We start from the raw sequence: 19914 nt of genomic DNA on the forward strand, positions 1-19914 counted from the left end.
ACATTATCAGATGTAAGCATGGTCTGATTTAGTTTCATAAAATCTTGCTAACTCAATGACTTTTTTTCTTGATTTTAATATGTTCTGTTAGTAAAAATGCATCTCTTCTAATATTATAACTATATATCATAATTATGGTAAACACAATTCTTGCAGCCTTGCTCTAAATCTCCATTGTACAAATCACAAAAGAGAAAAATGGAAATAAAATCCACTTTTTGAAAATATTTTCTGTTTGTATTTCTTTTTTTTTTTTTTTTTTTTTTTTAGAAAAGGAAGCAAGAAGAAAATAATCAGTTAAAATCGTATCCTGTATGGAATAAGTCTGGGATTTTATTTTTAAGCCATGTTGCCAAGTTATGATGGCGTATTAGGTTCACTGTACATAGAAAACAAAGGAAGAGTAAATTTCTACTGAAAAAATATAAAATTTGAGACTTACCTCAATTTCTATAGAAACAAGGATATTTCCAAGTTTAAAAAGTAAAAAAAATAAAAATTGAGAGAAAAAAATTATAATAGTAGGAGATATTTTCTAGAAAAAGTCTGGATTATTTTTACTTTTGAAACTCAGAAATGTACTAGTTTTTTCCTAAAAAAACTTCTGAGGTTAACCTCAACATTTCTGAATTGTTTCTTGCAAATGTTTGACTTTTCAAACTCAGAAATTTTCTTGTTTTTTCTAGAAAACTTCTGAAATTTACTCTTTTTTTCTGTCTACACTGGCTCTAATACACCATCATACCAAGCTGTATTCAAAGTATATGCAAATCATCATTATATCCACCAATATCAATCAGCTGAACAGTTCGGCTCTCATACAAAGTTCACAACTGCTTCTAGTCTACAAATTGCTAAATTCCCTGAAAGCGCCTTGAAAACAAACACTATTCTAAAACACTGCTCTTGTGCTGATGTAGGACCCCTGGGAGCGAGGGTGGCTCTGCTGGTGCTGTCTATAAAGATGACTGAAGGGTGCAGAGAGAGCGGAGTGGGGGTCCTGATGCAGGCGGAGAGGGTATGATGGGAAGGCGGGGTACAGAGCAGGCGCAGGCGTGGAGGTCGGCTGAGGAATAAAAGCCTGTCGGTGCAGTACCACCTCCGGGTGATAGGGGGAAGTCGCGAACTGAGCTTGATGGGTCAAGTTGGGGAAATTCAAAGCAGCGCTTGGAGTGACGTTTGGAAATGAGAGAGTTTGAATTTGTTGGGGAAGTGACGGCAACGCAAAAGTGTTGCAGGAACCATTGGGAGGAAAAGTAGCTAAAGAATATTCAGGTTCTGCATTCATAGGGAGGATATTTGGATAAGTAAAAGCCGCCGAAGTGTGAGCTAAACGTCCATTACTTGCATTAGCATCCGGTTCCCCCTGCTGCGCCTGAGAGGGAGGAGAATTTGACGGACAGGTGAAATCAGCTGAAGTGTGAGGGCTGATTGTTTCTGGGATGAAGGCACTATTAGCGGGGGAGGAAGAGGTGTCTGAACGTGGAGGTGTGGGGAAACTTAAGGAGCTGGAAGGGTAATCCACAGGAGGGAAGGATGGCTGAGGATGGGATGGAGGAGCAGGGAAGCTAGGGTCAAAGTTCGCTTCAGCCATAACTTCTGAGCTGTGAAGGAGAAAATAAACAATTTATGCACTGTTTACATCTTTCTATGACGGCGTTTCAGGGCCATACAAAAATGGAGTAAATTTCTGCCAAAAAACTAGAAATTTTCTGAGTCTCAACAGAACTTTCGTCTTTTAAAATTCAGACATAGCTATGTTTAACCTCAAAATTTGACCTTTTTTCTATCAAAATTGGATTTTTGAATCTCAGCAATTTCCAAGTTTTTTTTTCTACAAAAGGTTTGGGTTTTGTCTAGCAAGTCAACTCAGAAATTTTCTTTTTTTTTTTTCTAGAAAATTTCAGATTATTATTATTTTTTTGGTAAAAATTTACTCCTTTAGAACCACTATAAAAAAAGGCCTCTTATTTTTAACAAATCTGCATGATTCTACAAATATTGTCCCAAAGATAATCAGCATATTTCCTCACCTTTGAATCATATTGTGTGCCGCTTCGTTTTCCTGCGTTTCCTGCATCGTGACGCTGATATCTGACATCTGGGAGGTCATGAAGGTCTGGGTGAGGTCCAATGTGGGCTCTGGGACGGGATAGGACGCTTCCTCGGGTCTGAACCCGCAGGAAGAGTCGGGCAGTGGAGGGAGAGAGGCGAGCGCCAGAGCCTGCAGGTCCGAGCTGGAGGGCGAGGGTTCAGTGGCTTCAGCGGCTTCACAGGGATTACAGTTCACTTCATGGAAAACGGGAGTAAAAATACAATTATCCATGTTTATTTCACACCAAAAACTGAATTGAAATGATAGTTTCTGTCATCTCTCTCACCAATATCCAGAGTCTCTGTTAGAGCGACCATCTTGCGTTTCTGTCTTGCGTCTCTTTGCCTGCAGAAGAAGGAAAAAAAGTGAAGTTTAGATCATTTATGATCAAGTTTTTAATTTTTAAAGGAATTTAGTGATCGGTTACTTTTTGCTGTTCATGCCATCCTCTCGAAAGCCTTTAGCAAAAGGGTTGGAGTTGATCTTCAGCTCTGTGATCTGAAAACAAACAACAAAGTTATGGATTTCTGTGGCTGGCCAAGAAAATGCATCAGTATCTGCTTTTACATTGACAATATAATCACACAATTAGACATTTAAAAAATAAATCTGCTTAATGGAGACGCACCAAGTTATAATAAATTGTGTCTAGATAGGTTTTGGCTGCTAAGATGAGGGGATTTGTTTTGGCCATATCGAAATTGGTTTATTTTGCTAAACTGAATGGAAACTATTTTATTTATTTATTTTTTTTGCATTACCAGAGTCACATGATCAACAACTGGATGTTGCCACTGGTGCAAACCAAGAAGAAGAAGATGACAGGAAGTGGTAGCAGGTTTGTGGCGCTGCTTTTATTTTAATGACCCCTCTTGTGTACAAACTAACTCACCTGTGATTTTAATTTAGTTTGTTATTTGTTGGAAACGTCAAAATTGCAAAATTGTCTTCTTTCTACATTAGCGCAATAGCGACAAAGTTTTGGGTGCATTTGTAATGAAAACACAACTACTGTGACGAGCAAAGAAAATAATAGAAGGATTTCAAACGTTTAGCAATAAAAAATCTGAGAAGTGTGGAATGCATTTGTTCTCAGCCTTGCAAGAAACTCTAATAGCAAGTTTAATAAAAAAAAAATAACCATACCTTGTTGTTCTGGTAAGCTGTGACTGTGATAAACTGGGTCTCGGGGAAAACGAAGCTGTGCTGTCCTCCGCACCACCGTAGCATGTCTCTGGCTTCGACCACATGGACTCTGGGCTGGTAGCGATGCAGCGAGTGCAGGATTATCTTGAAGCAAAACCAAAAGAAGATTTACTAAAAACATCAAAATCTATTGAAGCATGTTGCTACGCCAACGTATTGGGGTCATTGTAGACAAAGAAAATTTAGTAAATTTCAACCAAAAAACTAAAAAATTTTGAGATTAATCTCAAATTTGGTAGAAAAAAACAAGAACATTTCTGCATTTGAAATGTTGAGAATTTGCTTAAAAAGAAAATTTGAGATCAATCCAAAAGATTTCTTGCAAAAATAAGAAATTTTTTGAGTTTAAAAAGTCTAAAATTTTCTATAGAAAAACTCAGACATTTTTAGATTAATATCAGAGTTTGTCAGAAAAATGTAAATCTCTGCGCTGTACAAGTTAAAAATTTGCTAAAATAAACAAGGACATTTCTTTGAGATTAAACTTTTGAATCTTACCAACAAAACTTGAAACTTTTTGACTTTTGAAACTATTTAAAAAACTAATTAATCTCAAAATTAGAATTTTATCTTGCAAATTTTTTGACTTTTTGAGCTCCTTGTTTGTTTCTGGAATGTTTCTTAGATTGATCTAATTAATTCAATTAATTTCTGTGTTTCTTGCCAGGAATGTATTACTCCTCTATCTTTTTCACTGTCTACGACGGCCCTAACACGCTGCCTTACGTTGCACCCCGTACCGCAGCATGCACTCACATGTCCCTGTGCGTCCAGGGTGTTGTTGGTGAGCTTGGCGTAATGAAAGGAGATGGTGCGGCTCTGCCAGTGGGCGCCGGTGGCGGGCGAGTCCGGGTGGATGAAGACCCGGTCGGGCAGCCTGGCCTCCGCCGCGCCGACGGCCTGCCAGCCGCCGCCTTGAAAGCGGTAGCGGGAGTTATCTGCCGGGAGGACGTCCAGCAGGAGGATGTAGCGGAGAGACGGGTTCAAACCCGACAGTTTTAGTCTCAGGCCTGGGAACATCCGCCTGCAAAATGGAGAAATTAAAGAAAATGTTTGGCATCTTTTAGAGCTGCAGGCAGATCTTGTCTGGCAGCAGATGAAACTGTTTTATTGGGATTTTGAAACTGGAAAAAAGGTCTAGTTTGAAGTGCGAATATCTTAGTAGAATTTGAGACAAAATTAATTAGAAGCAACTTTTCAGCACAATATGAGTTTAAAGTTAATTCCTTAGTATTGATGAAAATGTACCACCGTAGTTTCACTGACAGATTATTTCACTTATAACATGGGAAAAATTACTTGTTATAAATGAAATAATTTGTAAGTAGAACTAGTAAAATTTTTTAATCAATGTTAAGGAATTATTGACTTTAAACAATCTCCTACGTCTGGTGAAAAGTTACTTCTGAGTTAGTTTGAAATATTTAAAATATTTTCACTAGAAAGTAAACCAAAATACTTTGTAAAATTTACACTTTTTTAAGGTAACAAGTATCTTGCTCAATTGTTATTCGTAAAGTTGCACTTGACTGAAAATACTTGGTAAGATTTTACAGTGTATCACGTCGTGTTATTCATTTATATGTATATATATATATAAACTACCTGCTTTTTTGCATCGTTTACACAAATAACATCTAATAGATCATTCTTTTTTTTTTATTTCAAAACCTAAAAATCTATATCAAAATTCTTTTTTAAAAAAAAGACACATTTCCTAAAAAGTGGTAGGTTTTATTAAGCTGACAGCACAAACGGCTCTTTACATTGTTACTCTTGCAGAGTCCAGATGTTGTAATTTACTGACCTGTGAAGGCCTCAGACGTTTGTTTGAGAACATAAAATCTCAATAAAGTTGTTTTTAGTGTCTAACCATGTTATTTATAGTTGTGTGCAGAGGTGGCCGACCTGCCCTTCTTGGTGATGATCATCTCGGTTCCCACTGAGCTGAACTGCTTCCATAACGACGAGTTCTCCAGCTCCATCTTCACCTCGTCTTTTTGGCGTTTGGAGGACGACTCCCCGGCGCCCAGAAGCCTCGGCGCCACGTCGCAAACAGGAGGAAACGGAGGTAAACGTGCAGGAGCTTCTCTGTCTGCAAAACACGTCAGTTTTAGCGAGTGGGTACAAGATAAACGACTCTTCACCCAGCTTCTCGGTTCTTCTAAATCTAAACGCTTGAATTTTTACTCTGGATGATAATATGTTCTCTTTTATGGAGCCATTTTTCTGAATTTAGAAGAACTTACCTGACTGGCATGAATGTCCTGTTCTTTTACCTTTCCCCTTTTGAAGAGATGCTAACGCTGCAATATCTTACAAAGTATTTTTCTCCTAGTTTCTAGTTCAGGTTATAGTACAACTGAAATAAGACAAACTAACTTTTAAGTAACTTCAAAACAATAAATAGAAGTTTGTTGGAAGTCAATAATTCTTAAATTTTTATCAATATTAAGGAATTATTGCATTAAAACAAGGTTCTATATCTGGAAAATTACTTGTAAGTTAGTTTTCTGTAATTTAAAGTGTGACAAACATTATTGCGTTCTGAGATGTGAGAAAATAGAGAATATGCAAAAACACAAAATATTATCACATATTTTTTGTCTAGTTTCTAGTGCATATATCTTAGTACACTTGAAATAAGACAGAACTAACTCACACAAAGCTTTTCAGCAAGATACAGCAGCTTGTTTTAAGTCAATAATTCCTTGACACTGATGGAAAAAGTTCAGGTTCCACTGGCGCCGTTACCTAGCAACCCCAGCCGTTACTTAGCAACCCACTGGCAGATTACTTCACTTGTAACAATAACTTTTTCCCATGTTATAAGTAAAATAATCTGCCAGAGAAACTCCCTTCATTGTTTGTTGATTTAATTTTAGGCTTCATGTTACACGGGACGTTTTATCTTGCTAATTTGTCATTCATTGTTTCAATAAATTGTATTTTCAAATAAAACTGGGGAAATAATCTTTATTATCATTATGGATATATATAAATATTAGTGTTTAGTATTTTTTTATACTTTTTACACTTGTCAGGATGCAAATAAACAATAAAGAGAGAAAAAAAATTACTTTTTCATAAGATATTACTGACTTACAACAAGCTCCTATACCTTGCTAAAAAGTTACTTGCAAGTTAATTTTGTCTCATTTCAAGCGAACTGAGATATTTCCAATAAAAACAAACCAAAAATACTTGGTAAGATTTTGTTTTTTGCAGTAGTGAGGTCGTACATGTTTCCGTTTTTACACTGCAAAATCTTACGAGATATTTTTTTGCCTATTTTCCAGTGCAAGTAACAAACTTACACGTAACATTTCAGTGAAATATAATATCTTATTTTAAGTGGATAATTCCTTAATATTGTTGAAAAGGTTCTATTCCCACTGGAAGATTATTTCACTTATAATGTAGAGAAAAAATGTTTTGTTATAAATGAAATAATCTGCGAGCAGAACTAGCAGTTACTCATCAATATTAAAGAATTATTTACTTAAAACAAGCTTGTAAGTTAGTTTTGTCTTATTTTAAGTGAAATAAAATGTTTGCATTAAAAACCAGACATAAATTCTTGGTAATATTTTGTGTTTTGGCAGTGTGAACAGCTTTTACATGCGTTCAGGCCCTCTCACCTCTGTAGAAACAGTCTCCCATCCGTTGAGGTCCCACAGTCAGACCCGGGAACATCTCCACATTCAGCATTCTCCTCGTCATTTTTTCTCACCTGTCCTCCTCATTTACTGCAAATAAACTCACTTCTTCCCCTGGCTTTTCCTTTTTTCCTCTAAAATAAATTTCTAAGTTGTTAGTTTTGCTTCTTGCTCGTCGTCAGTCTGTGTTTCTGTCGCCGGTCTTTGCTGTAAGAGCCCTCAGTCCCGGCCGGTTCGGTTAAATAGGTGTGTCGGACTTCACACCTTCGGCCAAATGGTCCTATTTTCACTTCGCTCCTCCTTTCTCCTCCCTGTCCTCTAAACTTTACTTCTGCCTCTGCTCGGCAAACATAAACATTAATGGTCGTTATGGATTTGACTGGAAAAATCTGAGTTTTCTTAAGTGTTTATTACTCCAACAAAAGTGACAGGTGTGGCAAAAAATATTACCAACTAATATCTTAGTACACTTGAAATGAGACAAAACGAACTTACAAGTAACTTTTCAGCAATATACAGGAGCTTGTTTTATGTAACTAATTTGTGAATATTGATTAAATATTATTATTTATTTAATTTATTTGTACTTTTTCATCAATATTAAGGAATTATAGGCTTAGCTACTATAACTTGCTGAAAAGTTACTTTTTAGTTAGTTTTGTAATATTTCAAATGTACTAACATATTTGCACTAGAAACAAATCAAACATACTTGGTAAGATTTTCTGTTTTTGCAGTGTAGTAGGGTAATGTCTTCAGTTTTAAAAGGATTTTTAGAGAACTTACTTTAAATCTGAGTTTGGGACAATATATCTGTTAATTTAAGATTGGCCCAGTTTCCTTTGGAGAAATGCTTGAATTCAGAAGCTAAAACATCTACAATATCCAAGATAGATATCAGTCCAGATTTGACTAGGCCACTTTAAGGCTTCCTTTAGTCCTCTGGTTTATAGTCCTGCTGCAGAGTCCAAGCAACAGAGGAAAATTAAAGATTGAATCAATGAAAACAAGTTGCTCAGTTGAAGGAAGCAAAGTAGCCCCAAATCAGGTGATTGTTATTGTTAAATCATGACCTCTGACCTCAACTGGAGCAGTTTTTTGACCTCCATGGTGAATCATCAATAAGCTTTTGGAGTAATTTTGATTGATTGCGTTCTGTCGGCATCCCGTCAAAGACTGATTGATTCCGATGTTTTGTTTTTCTACTTTGTGTTTGATTTTGTTTTTCAGATTTTTCGGCCATAAAGGACGTTAAATTAAAGTTATTTATTACTTCTGCAGGCTTGCTAACAACCAGAACTTGTTTTGAACTGTAATTTTAGTGCATAATATCCAGAATTCAGTAATAACTAGTTACATTTTCTAATTTAAATTTACTTGAGAAACTTTAAAGAAAAATACTTTTAGGAGTACTTATACTGTACTTTTTACTTTTACTTGAGGGATTTAATTATGAACATTTTCTTTTGTTTCTTTTTGTTACTTATATGAATTATTGTTATTTTCATCATATAAATGTAAAAATTTTCACTAAATTTAATATTTTGGTCTGTCTGGAGACGTAATTTTTAAATATTAAATGATTGGTAATTTTATCATTTACTCAGTACTTGAGTAGAGTTTTTACCAAATACTGTTTTTACTCTTACTTGAGTAATTTCTTGGACAGATACTTTTTTTTGCTAGTGCAAATATCTTCAATGTCTTAGTACATTGAAATTAAGACAAAACTAATTTATAAATAACTTTTGAGCAAGAAATGGGAGTTTATTTTAAGGCAGTAATTTATTAATACCGATTTTTAAAAATGCTAATTCCACTGGCAAATTATTCCTCATATAATAAGACATTTTTCCCACATTATAAATAAAATAATCTGCCAATAGAACTAGTACTTTTTCCTTCAATATTAAGGAATTAGTGACTGAAAATAAGCTCCTATATCTTAATCCACAGCTACTTGCAACAGTAAGATTTTGTCTTTTGCAATGTAGATTTTAATTAAACAAAATGTCAGATTGGTTCAAATGAAACAGAAGAAATCTGTTTATGCAGATACTTGAACTTGTTTGAGGATCTTCAATAAACACTAAATCACACAAACTTCTGACTAATTTACAGTTTTTCTGTTTGTTTTGTAGTTCTGTGTTGCACATGAAGCAGCTGCTGTGTTTTATTCCAGATTATCCAGATTATGTGAAGCATTTCTCCGTGCAGGTTAGTCTGGTTGCAGTAATGGCGTCCCGCCCCCTGCAGCTGCTTGATGACACGTTTCTTCCTCCCTGTTAAACTCCCTGCAGGGGGTCCGGCTCTGGATGCAGTTTGGCTCACAGCTGCAGTTTGGTCTCCAGATAAACACGAGTGTCTGCAGGTTTTTATATGCGTCTGAGTTCAGGTGCATCTCTGAGATTTGGAGATCTAGACAGTATTTACAACTACCAGTTTCTGAATTATTTAGTTTTTTTAAGTCAAACCTGTCCTGGCTGTTCAGCATCTATGCTCAGTGTCATCCTGTGCTGCTAATGCAATTTTTTAAACTAATGTTGAATTTTTTATTTTAATTTTAATTTCATCTCAGAATTTTATAACCGAAGAAGAAAACTCACCAAAATCTCAAAGCCTAATCCTGATTTTCATCCAGATTGAGCTGTAAAAGCAGCTTCCTGTCTGTCACTGTGTGGGGCGATAATTATGTTTCAACTGTTTCAGCAACTTTTTTTTGGCATCTTTAAGGGTTTTTCCTGGTTTAATTGTCATTTTTCTGTTAATAATATGACTTCCTCTTAAAAATTAAAATTCTTGTAATTTCTTTAGAAAAATAAGGAAACAAGCAAAAACAATATTAAAATCAGAAATTTGATGTAATGTAAAAAAAAAAGTTTGTTTTTACATCTAAACCATATTGAAAGGAAGAGGATTTGGGCCAATGGAAAAAAATGTAAATGTTTTCTCTCATAATTCTGACTTTTGTCTCAGAACTTTTGTTTTTATTTTTCTCAGAATGAGTTCATATTTTTTATTTTTTTTTAGACCTTGCAATTTTCTCTCTCAGAAAGTTAAACTTTTTTTAGAATTTGTCATTTTCTCTATTGGAATTCTGAATATTTTTCTTTGTAATTTGTAATTTTCTCTATCTGAATTCTGACTTTTTTTTTGAATTTGTCATTTTCTCTATTGGAGTTCTGAATTTCTTTTGTAATTTTCTCTATCTGAATTCTGACTTTTTTTTAGATTTGTCATTTTCTCTATTGGAATTCTGGCTTTTTTTATAATTTGTCATTTTTTCTATCGGAATTCTGATTTTTTTTTGTAATTTATAATTTTCACTATTGGAATTCTGACTTTTTTTTTCTCAAATTCAAACTTTTTTCTCAGATTTTGCACTTTTATCATATAATTCATACTTTTCTCTCAGAAGTTTCACTTTAATCTCCCTTTTAATCTTCTGAAATCAAATAATTTGAGTTCTGAGAAAAAAAGTCAGATTTTTTTTCAACATGTTTTAAAAGTAAAATCTCCCATTTTTTTAACACCCAATAGCCAATTTTAATCTTTTTTTCTTGTTTTTGTTTGTTCTTCTCTTTTCAGTGTCCATACTCCTCTCCTAATATTTGCCAGCCCTAACTGCAGCAGGTTTTCCAGGAGTTCACGTTAAAACAGAATGCTGTTTCCTGGTTAGCAGGGAAAGCAAACTAACAGGCCTCACACCAGGCTGCTTCCAGCCTCCTCTGTCGACATTAAACAGCGACAGCTGGAGTCGGTTTACACCACCCAGCTCTACGTGTTGTTCTAGTTGCTGTTTTCCTTCGCCATTTGTGTTTGTCGTCAGGGATGAAAGTGAGCGCGGCTGGAGGGGAAGCGGAGGTGCGAACGTCAAGCCGAGGTCGAGGTCGTTCCACCTTGATGGGAGTGACGAGGCGTTCGATGGCTCTTAATGTTTTTACGGTGGGACAGGTGAAGCCGCTGATGAGGACTGTTAGTTTTGTTTGGGGGCAGCTGGAAACATCAGGATTAAGAGCCCAACACTTTAACATGGATGTGTTAAATGGTTTGATGTCCACCTTTGTTTGCTCTGAGGGGTTTAAAGGTCATTCTTTGAGGAATTTATGACACATCCCAATCCGCTGTTTGTCGTTATTTGGCTCTAAATCCTCTGAGTCGAGCGCTGATTGAACCCTACATGCAGAAATGGGATTTCTGATTCCCTACTTTACCACTGAACAAGTTTTTTAATCTTACCGGGATTACTTTTGGTCCTGTGCTCTGTGTAATTACTTCCTTTTAGAGAAAATTTGTCAATCCAAGCATTCCCTTTTAACCCCCCCACACACTGTAAAAACACAAAATCTTACCAAGTATTTTTGCTCTAGTTTTCTAGTGCAAATATTCTATTACACTTAGAATATTGATTAAAAAGTACTAATTTAATTGGCAAATTATTTACACTTCACTTATGGGAAAAACTGTCTTATAAATTCTTTAAAAAATTAGAAGAATATTGAAGAAAGGAATTATTAGATTAAATCCAGCTTGTATAATGTGCTGGAAAAGTACTTGTAAGCTAGCTTTGTCTTATTGTAAGTGTATTTTCACTAGTAACTAGACCAAAATGCTACATTCAGTGTTTTTGTAGTGTGAGATCTAAAATAAGTGATGCATATTTATGTCGCAGAAGCAAAATGTAAATTTTCCCTCAAGGTGAGCTCTGACTGCTGAGTCTAAGGTTTTTTCCATCTTTGTGAGGAATCATATTGGTAGCACAGATCCAGTAACCCTCTTTACTCTAAAATTTAATTATATTGCTTCCAGCTTTACTTTATACATAAGGGCCAAACCTCAAAATGAACAAATTAGGCATTTTTTACGTTTAGATCTTTGCATTTCACAGCTTGTCTTTATTATATTTATAATATTGGTTATATTACAGACGTTTCTATTCTGGATACAAATTGAGATTCTTGTCTGAAAGTGGCAAAAGTTCATATCTGAAAATTCTTTATACAGATTAAATTATATGAAAGACACACTAAGAGCTTGTTTTAAGCCAGTAATTCCTCAGTATTGATTAAAAATTATTAGTTTCACTGGCAGGTTTTTAAACTTATAACATGGAAAAAATTTCTTGTTATAAGTGAAATAATTGGCCAGTAGAGCTGGGTTGCCAGGCAACAGGATAGGCTTGGCTGAGGTTGCTAGGTAACGGTGGCACTGGAACTAGAATTTGTTCATTAATATTAAGGAATTATTGACCTAGAAGAAGCATATATATCTTTCTGAAAAGTTACTTTTAAATTAGTTTTGACTTTTTTCTAGTGTCCCAATTTATTTGCATTAGAAACTAGACGAAACTACTTGGTAAGATTTAGTATTTTTGCAGTGCACAAAGGCTGAAGGCCCTAGGTGTTGGGATTATGTCTCCCTGTGTGTCTGCCAGAAATAGATCCACTGCTTACTCCACGCATTTAAATTACAAATTAAATCCTTTATCTTCAGCTCTCACTTGCAAGATTATGTTTTTTTTTTCTAACATGCATAAAAGCTACTTTAATCAAAATAATGTACTTTCTATCACAGCCTGTTTTTACAATAAAAAAAGCAGCCATTTTAAGTTCAGTAGACGACTTTCCTGTGTTTTATGATTTATTTATAACTCGGAGTCCTTCAGACGACCTCCAGCGGGTCTCTGTCAGCCTTGGACAGCACCACCGTCACGGCGTCGGGCAGCCGCACGGCCAGCCGCTCCCTGAACACGGCCAGGAAACCGCGCTCACTGTTGCTGTGGTCGCTCAGGATGACACTGGTTCCTTTCGCCACCGCATCCAACACCTCATGGTGGGACATCTCACCTGGAAGATCAGGTTTAACTACACCACAGGCACAAACTTTTCAACCAAACTTAGCTTAACAAAGGGAATCAACTGGTAAAGATGTGGAAAAAGCGTTAAAGGTGACCCAGTATAATTCCTTGAACAGGTTAGGATTAGTCTATGGGCTAAACATGACATGTTCTTTACGTTTTTTGCACAAAATCATTATTATATAAGAAAATTTTAATCTGATAAATCCTGCCTACTAAATTACTTTAAATTCAAATAAGCTGCTGCAGGCCACGCCCCCCCCAACTCAACATTTGCACTCCCACGTGAAAATGGCTGAAAACAGTCGCGTAATTATACAACCGTACGTCTTTGAAAAGCAGAAGTGGAGCCTCCTGCACAACCCAAAAGAAAGCAGCAAGTGGTTTCTGGATGGTAAGTCAGCAACAAAACACTTGTCTTTTCCAGCAGCCATTGTACAGCGCATGCTGTGGTAAAACCAAATCTGCTGGAATTCCCCTTGGGTTGCTAGGTAACAAGACTTGGCTTTGCTGGGGTTGCTAGGTAACGGTGCGGCGCCTGTTGAATGTGACTTAATCTTGAAGTTTTTGGAACGACTTGTTTTCCAGTTACCAAAAAAACTTAACTTATTGCAAAAAAAAACTGACAGAATGTTTTTTTTTAAATGCATCGGTTGTTTTAGAGTCAGTAGGAACCCAAATGGAAAAACAAAAACATGCAAAATGGGTGTTTTTTTTTGTGTGTGTGTGTGTGTGGTTTACTGTTGTGATAAATGAGTTTTATTTACATTCTTAGTTTATTTCTATCTTGTTCCTGTTTGTGTTGTCCTGTGATGAAAAGGATAGGAAAATATGTACAAATTGGATTAATAACGGTTATTGATATTGGTCCAAATTCTTGAATTGTTGTGTTCCCATTAACCATAAAATTTCGCAAATTGGAATTACAAAAATAAATTTGCTAAATGGAAACACGGCAAAGTCTAAAACGATTCGCATTTTATGCTAGGAAGATGCGTTTTTAATAGCATTTCTTATTTAATGGAAACACCTTAATTTGACATTTTTTTCCCCCCAACAATAGCAGAATATTAAAAGATTTGAACTTTTTTCTACATCTCTCCTTGTTTGTCACAGTTTCAGTTGTTTTAAACATTTTGTATATAGAAAGATAATTTTAAAGCTTGTTTTTTCCACATCTTTACCAGAAGTGGCAGTAAATGTTGCCGTCTACAGTTCTGGTTTGTTCGACTGTTTCCAGATTTACCGGTGATGAAGAGGTCAGCCTGGACGCCGCTCAGCACCGAGGCTCCAGAGCCGGCACAAACTGCTGCAGTGCAGACTGAGGACTCTGAAATAAATCACAACAATGACCCATTATTATTATTATAGAGATTGATTTGTTAAAAATACATTCCTAACAGAAGGTAAAGTACAAGACACAGCATTCATAGCACCACAAAATAAAAGCTGCATTTGAAAAACTATCTGACACAAGCTTCTTCAACTTAACTTAAAAAGTGATTTATGTCACTAAACTGCATGTAGAGACTAAATTTAATCATATTTTTTTTAATTTACTGATATAAACAGGAGAGAAAATAGTGAAAACATTTTAATCAATTTTATATTAACTGAAATTTATTATAAGAAATTTTTCTTAAGTGACAAATGATACAATAAATGCCCACCGAAACCAAAAATCTCTACAATTAGTAAGTTTCTGAAAATTATAGAAAATGGAGCAGCTAAACAGCTTTTATTTTATTTTATTTCAAGTATAAATAATATGAAATAAAGCATTTATTTAATATTGATTTATAAAAATAATTAAATCTAAATTTAGATATTTCATTTTCAGATTAATATTTTAAATTACTTCATTTATTTATTTCACAGCTTTTTTTTTTTACAGTGTGTGCATAAAAAGGAAAATCCAGATTACGCTTTCAGTGCAGTAAAATTTATATCTTTAAATCAACTAATAAAGATTTAAATGTTAGAAAATATGCTGTTTAGTGACGTGTTTGTGTCCAGGTTTGCTCACCTAGTGTCCTGCCTGCTCCCAGAGCCAAACGGAGATTAGCTAATCCCAAATGAGATTTCATCTTCTGGATAGCTGTTGCCACGGTGACCGGCTGGTCCAAAACGCTGAGCCGTCCTTGGCCGTGGCCCGGCAGAGGAGCCTGCAGGTGACATCATAACTTTACTTCATTGCTGTGGAAAAATGCATTAAACTCCATATTTTAATATACAGTTAAACAGTTGGGGTTAAAATGATTAATCGAATTAATTGCGATTAATTGATTGTTGAAACAATCTTAAAAATTGTTTAGTGGGTAGCTGAAGTTTACAGATAAATAAAGTTAATTTGCTGAAAGAATAACACATTCAGAGCAGTAATTGAGGCTGTTTTTGTACAAAAATCTATATTCTTACATTTAAGGTAAAAAAAAAAAGACTAAAAAAAAAAGCTTTTGTCTGTAAATATGTTTTACCCAAAACTCCTCAAGTGACCTGGTTCAATTTTATTTTTAAATTTCCTTTTGAGGTCCAATTATTAATCAGTTAATTAAAAAAATAACCAAATGATCATCAGCTCTACTCTGTATTCATAAGTCGACCAGAAATTGCTGAACTTTTCACATTTAAGCTGCAGATGCATTTTTTGCTACAAATGGTCAGTTTCAGTAATACAATACTAAGTTATTGCATTTTAGGCAATAAAATGTTCGTTCTTTATGTTAAAAAAGGAATCAAATTATTTGTTTGCATTTTTAATAGTATATAAAAGAGGCTTACGTGGCTAAAGAAAAAAATATGGAGAATGTAATTGAATTTTTTAAATCCAATTAATTGTCAGAATAATCGATTACTAAAACAATCTTTAGCTGCAGCCCTAATAATGTGAAACTATAAAATTGTACCTTCTCCAACTTGAGGATGCTGAGGGACTGGCAGGGAGCACTGTGCTTTAACAGTATCTGGACACTAGGGGTCAGTGCTGAGGCACTGCAGGTTAAGCTGACATGGATGCCGCTGCTGTTTGGTCTGTGGTGAAGCAAGAAAAGTCTTTTATTTTCAATCCAATCTTTCTAAAAATTATAGTTTCTTTTTGTTTTAATTTGGATTTTTGCAGCTTTGATGGGACAAATAACCAAATCTCCACAAAGTGTGTGATTTGTATCCAGTAGACTTAATCAAAGAGCTGATTTTTTTTAAATCTTCCGTCATGAAAACTGCAAATTCTTACCCACATATAACAGGATAAGTGTTTAATATTGACACTACCTGGTGCCTGAACACTGCAGCGCTGTTCCATCATCACTAGCCTTCAGCTCCTCCACAACAGCGTTCAGCTCCTCTGGACTCCTCACCATGAATTCCAGTTTGTGACTGTGGGAGGCGCCGCCAAGCGCCTGACTGAGCACAGACACCTGACCACTGCCTGACAGACAAAGATGAGGGGAAAACCACAGCTTCAACGTATTTTACTGGGATTTTCTTTGGTGTAGAACAGGAGCAACAAATGATGAAACAAACTGCAAGAACATGAATCATGCAAACTCCAAAAAACACAAACAAAAAATTAAATGATGCGGAAAAATGCTGCAAACTGCAAAAATAGAAATAAAAGGAAAAGGGCCAGAAAATGCAAAGTGAGTATAAAAAGCTGTAAACTAAAAACGGAAGTCCTCCAGACCTCTAGGGGGAGCTGATCCTCAGTCATGATTCAACTGGTTGTCCAGAAGAAAGTTAGAGGAAGAAACGGTGCAATCTGTACATTATCATAGAACATCATAGTGTTTATAAAGGTAACATTGGGTACTCTAGACTCCCCCTAGTGGTCTGGAGCAGGTTTGCAGCGTGTCACACTTGCTGTTTGCGTAGTTTTCTTTTTTGCTTCCATTTCCGGTGGTTGCAGCATTTTGTCTGCCTTCGCAGCAATTTTTTGTGGTTGGCAAAATAATTTTTTCTATGGTTGCAGCAATTTGGTTGTAGTAATGGTTTTGCTATTGCAACAACTTTGTGGTTGCAGCAATTTTTCTGTGATGGCAGCATTTTGTTTCCTGTGGCTGCAGCAATTCGACTGGATTCAGCACTTTGCCTGCAGTTGCATCGATTTTGTCTGTGTCTGAATCAGTTTCCTATTACAACTTTTGTTGTTTGTCAGCTTTTACTTCAACTTTCTATGATTACAGCATTTCCCTCTAGCAGCCTAGTTAAAGTCCAGACCTCAAGGGATCTAAGAATCTGTGGTAAGACTTAAATAATGCTATTTATTGATGCTGTTCGTCAAATAGTTTCTTTTTTATTGTTATTCTTTTGGAAAGAAGGTTTGAAAACGATTTATAATTTTACTTCACAACTCTCAAAAACAAAATGAAGAAACTTTGTGGCGTCTCACCCAGACCACCAACCAGCCAGTCGTTCACCCCTCCCTTCATGCTGTCCCAGGACGTATGCGGGGAGAAGACCACCATCCCGGCCTCAACGGCCCGGATGGCCAACCGCTGCTTCCAGTCTTTCTGAACCAGCCGCTTGATTGGCCGAAACAACGGCGGGTGATACGAGATGATGAGGTCACAGTTCAGGGCCTCCGCTTCCTCCATGACGGCGTCCGTCAGGTCGTTGGTCAGCAGGACGGTTTTGATTGGCCGAGATTTGCTGGGTTCCACCAGCAGGCCGACATTATCCCACGATTCAGCCAGAGACAGAGGAGCGAGCTGCTCCAGAACCTGCAGAACCTCCTTCAGCTCCATTGGGCTGGCAGAGACAGAGAGGCGGCGGACGGAGGGAGAATGAACCGAGGAACGCAGAAGACCTGAGGTCAGTCTGGTCTGAGTGGCGGATGAAGCTGAGGGAAACAGAGCTGGAGCATTAAAGTTTGAACTTTTACAGATTAAAAGTCTTCTGCTTTTCAGAAAGTAAAAAGTCCAAGAGAGATTTCTCCATCCTGGCAGCATCAGTGGAGATCTGTCAGGACAAAAAGAAAAGAAACACAAAACAGTTGTTATTTTAATAATACATAGTTTCTACAAGTCTGAACTGGAAGTGATCTGCGCTATCTTAGTAAGCAAACGCAACGCAATAAATAGTAGACTCATGGCTTGGAGACAAACAAAAAGAAAGTATCTGGACACAAATGTGCGAGAGAAAGATACATGAACAAAATGGCTGCTGTCAAGCTCAACCACAATGAGACAGAGAAGGAAAATATGTCAGATGAAGACAAGCTGCCTCCAATCTCATACTACAAAATAGTGCAATTATGTATATCTGAAATAAAATAAAAAAAAACTATATTTATTGTAATGTTTGGTTTATTTTACCTGCATCAAAAAATTACATATTTTAAAGAAAAGAAAATATTCTAATTGTTTTTATTATAGAATGTGATTTACAAATCTTACTGGCATACAAATGTGTTTGGTTGAAACCTTGTGGGTCACTTTTACTGTATTTAGCAAAGTTTAACAAATGGGTGTCTTCAAGCCTGCTTTTGAGAAAAAGTTGCTAAATTATTGGGGTCGTCTTTACCATTAAGTTAAATCAAAAAGTGTGGTTAAATAAGGAAAAAAATACTGTAGCTTGTATCTAAGATTTCCACATTTATAAAGTTGTCTGTAAAAATATTCCCCTGACTTTTATTTTTTTTAAACCTACCTGCATCAACCTTTCAGCCAAACTGATTGTGGGGCCACAAAAATTAACTCCAAGGGCTGCAAATGGCCGTCGGACCGTACTTTTACCACTCTGCTGTAAGTTTCACTTTTTTAAATTGAGTCACAAAGATGCACACATTTTAAAACGGCATGTCTATTCAGTATCACCATTTTAAACAACAAACAAACTTATGGATATTCCAGGGCGCGGGAGCTTAGTTTAATATTAGCTTTAGCTGCTCTGACTGCTCATAGACAAGACGCTAACAGCACAGCTAACGCTAGCAGCAGAGCTAACATTAGCATTTCCTTTGCAGTAAACGGTTAGTCAACCTCTGCACAACGTCAAACAAATGCGAACATGAATGGACTCACCTTACCCGGGTTTGCGTTTTAAACAAGTCACGACTTCAGGAGTTACGTTGCTAAAATTTTCTAAGTCGGAAAAGTGAAACAGAACAGCACACTTTTAGCAGAAATCTCAAAATGTCCTTTCTAGGCTTCCGTTAAACATACCAACGTGCATGTTGTAGTTGTAGTTTTTTTTATCCCCTACGTGTAGATGGGACAGATTATAACTTTAGGGTTTTACCGTATGGTGAAATAAAGAATAGCAAGTCTTTAAAAAGCAATTCCTAACTTGTTTTGCATTTTAATTTGAAATGATTAAAGAAAATGAGCTAGTTTTATTCCATGCTTTCGGGGGGAAAAAACAAAACATAATCCCAGCTGAGCCCAAATGTATTTAATTGATTGACTCATTTCTAATCCATCAAACAGATCCAAATCAAGCAACATCACTTAATAGTCAGACTTAAGAAGATACTAAACACACAAGAATAAATATATAATAAAAATATTGTGTGATAAAATAGTATGTTACTTAAGTACAATCTTATGTTTTTATAGTAAGAGAATGATTAGCAGAGAAAATGTTTTTGAAACATTTTGTAATTAAAAAGAAAGTTCTTTTTACTGAGATCTATTAGAAATTAATTATCTTTATACTTACTACTTTTGGTTTTAAATTCTAAAAATAAGAGGATCCTAAATTGTTTAACCAACTTGTTGTACCTTTAAAACAAAGAGGTTTATCTGGCTAATGGAGGAAATTTAATCAACATTCTTTAGCCTTGGTATTACACAATACAGGTTATTTACAAGATTATGAAACAAACCTCCACATTAAACTAAACATAAAAAGACAAGACGAGTGTGATGAGCCGAGATAAGGTGAATCTGGTCAGAGTTCAGCTTCATATACGCAGAAGGATTACCAGCTCGGCAATAAAGCAAATGAAACATGGCTGCAGATGAAGATTGCTGAAGGGTTAAACCTGCAGCTCTGACACGAAAGCAGGCTTCTGGGCAGACTGGCTTCCTCGGGATTGAGAGTGACCAAGAGGGAGATTAGTCTGGATTAAAGCAAAAAAAAAAAAAAAAGGTTGATGC

General features: G+C 35.9%; 2 protein-coding genes across 9 annotated transcripts; both read right to left on the bottom strand.

Moving 5' to 3' along the window:
* Positions 1 to 647: 647 nt before the first annotated feature.
* Positions 648 to 7491, bottom strand: tbx6 (T-box transcription factor 6). 4 transcript variants are annotated; one of them, XM_044102977.1, is made up of 8 exons: positions 6943 to 7491; positions 5210 to 5396; positions 4058 to 4325; positions 3242 to 3385; positions 2523 to 2593; positions 2382 to 2440; positions 2034 to 2289; positions 648 to 1604 (listed from the first exon to the last, which is right to left on the bottom strand). In XM_044102977.1, the coding sequence occupies exons 1-8, from the start codon at positions 7022 to 7024 to the stop codon at positions 893 to 895; spliced, it is 1779 nt and encodes a 592-aa protein (XP_043958912.1). In that variant the 5' UTR covers positions 7025 to 7491; the 3' UTR covers positions 648 to 892. The 4 variants fall into 4 exon arrangements, with proteins under 4 accessions (XP_043958912.1, XP_043958913.1, XP_043958914.1 ...); XM_044102978.1 differs by lacking the exon at positions 6943 to 7491 and adding an exon at positions 5964 to 6220; XM_044102979.1 differs by lacking the exon at positions 6943 to 7491 and adding an exon at positions 5551 to 5942.
* Positions 7492 to 11444: 3953 nt separating this feature from the next.
* Positions 11445 to 19090, bottom strand: nif3l1 (NIF3 NGG1 interacting factor 3-like 1 (S. cerevisiae)). 5 transcript variants are annotated; one of them, XM_044102275.1, is made up of 7 exons: positions 18843 to 19090; positions 17205 to 17654; positions 16088 to 16244; positions 15724 to 15847; positions 14844 to 14982; positions 14064 to 14147; positions 11445 to 12806 (listed from the first exon to the last, which is right to left on the bottom strand). In XM_044102275.1, the coding sequence occupies exons 2-7, from the start codon at positions 17557 to 17559 to the stop codon at positions 12622 to 12624; spliced, it is 1044 nt and encodes a 347-aa protein (XP_043958210.1). In that variant the 5' UTR covers positions 17560 to 17654; positions 18843 to 19090; the 3' UTR covers positions 11445 to 12621. The 5 variants fall into 5 exon arrangements, with proteins under 5 accessions (XP_043958210.1, XP_043958208.1, XP_043958211.1 ...); XM_044102273.1 differs by having other exon boundaries at positions 17205 to 17773; XM_044102276.1 differs by having other exon boundaries at positions 18838 to 19090.
* Between the last annotated feature and the right edge of the window lie 824 nt (positions 19091 to 19914).

The sequence above is a fragment of the Gambusia affinis genome, linkage group LG20, assembly GCF_019740435.1.
Source record: "Gambusia affinis linkage group LG20, SWU_Gaff_1.0, whole genome shotgun sequence".
Taxonomy (NCBI): Eukaryota; Metazoa; Chordata; class Actinopteri; order Cyprinodontiformes; family Poeciliidae; genus Gambusia; species Gambusia affinis.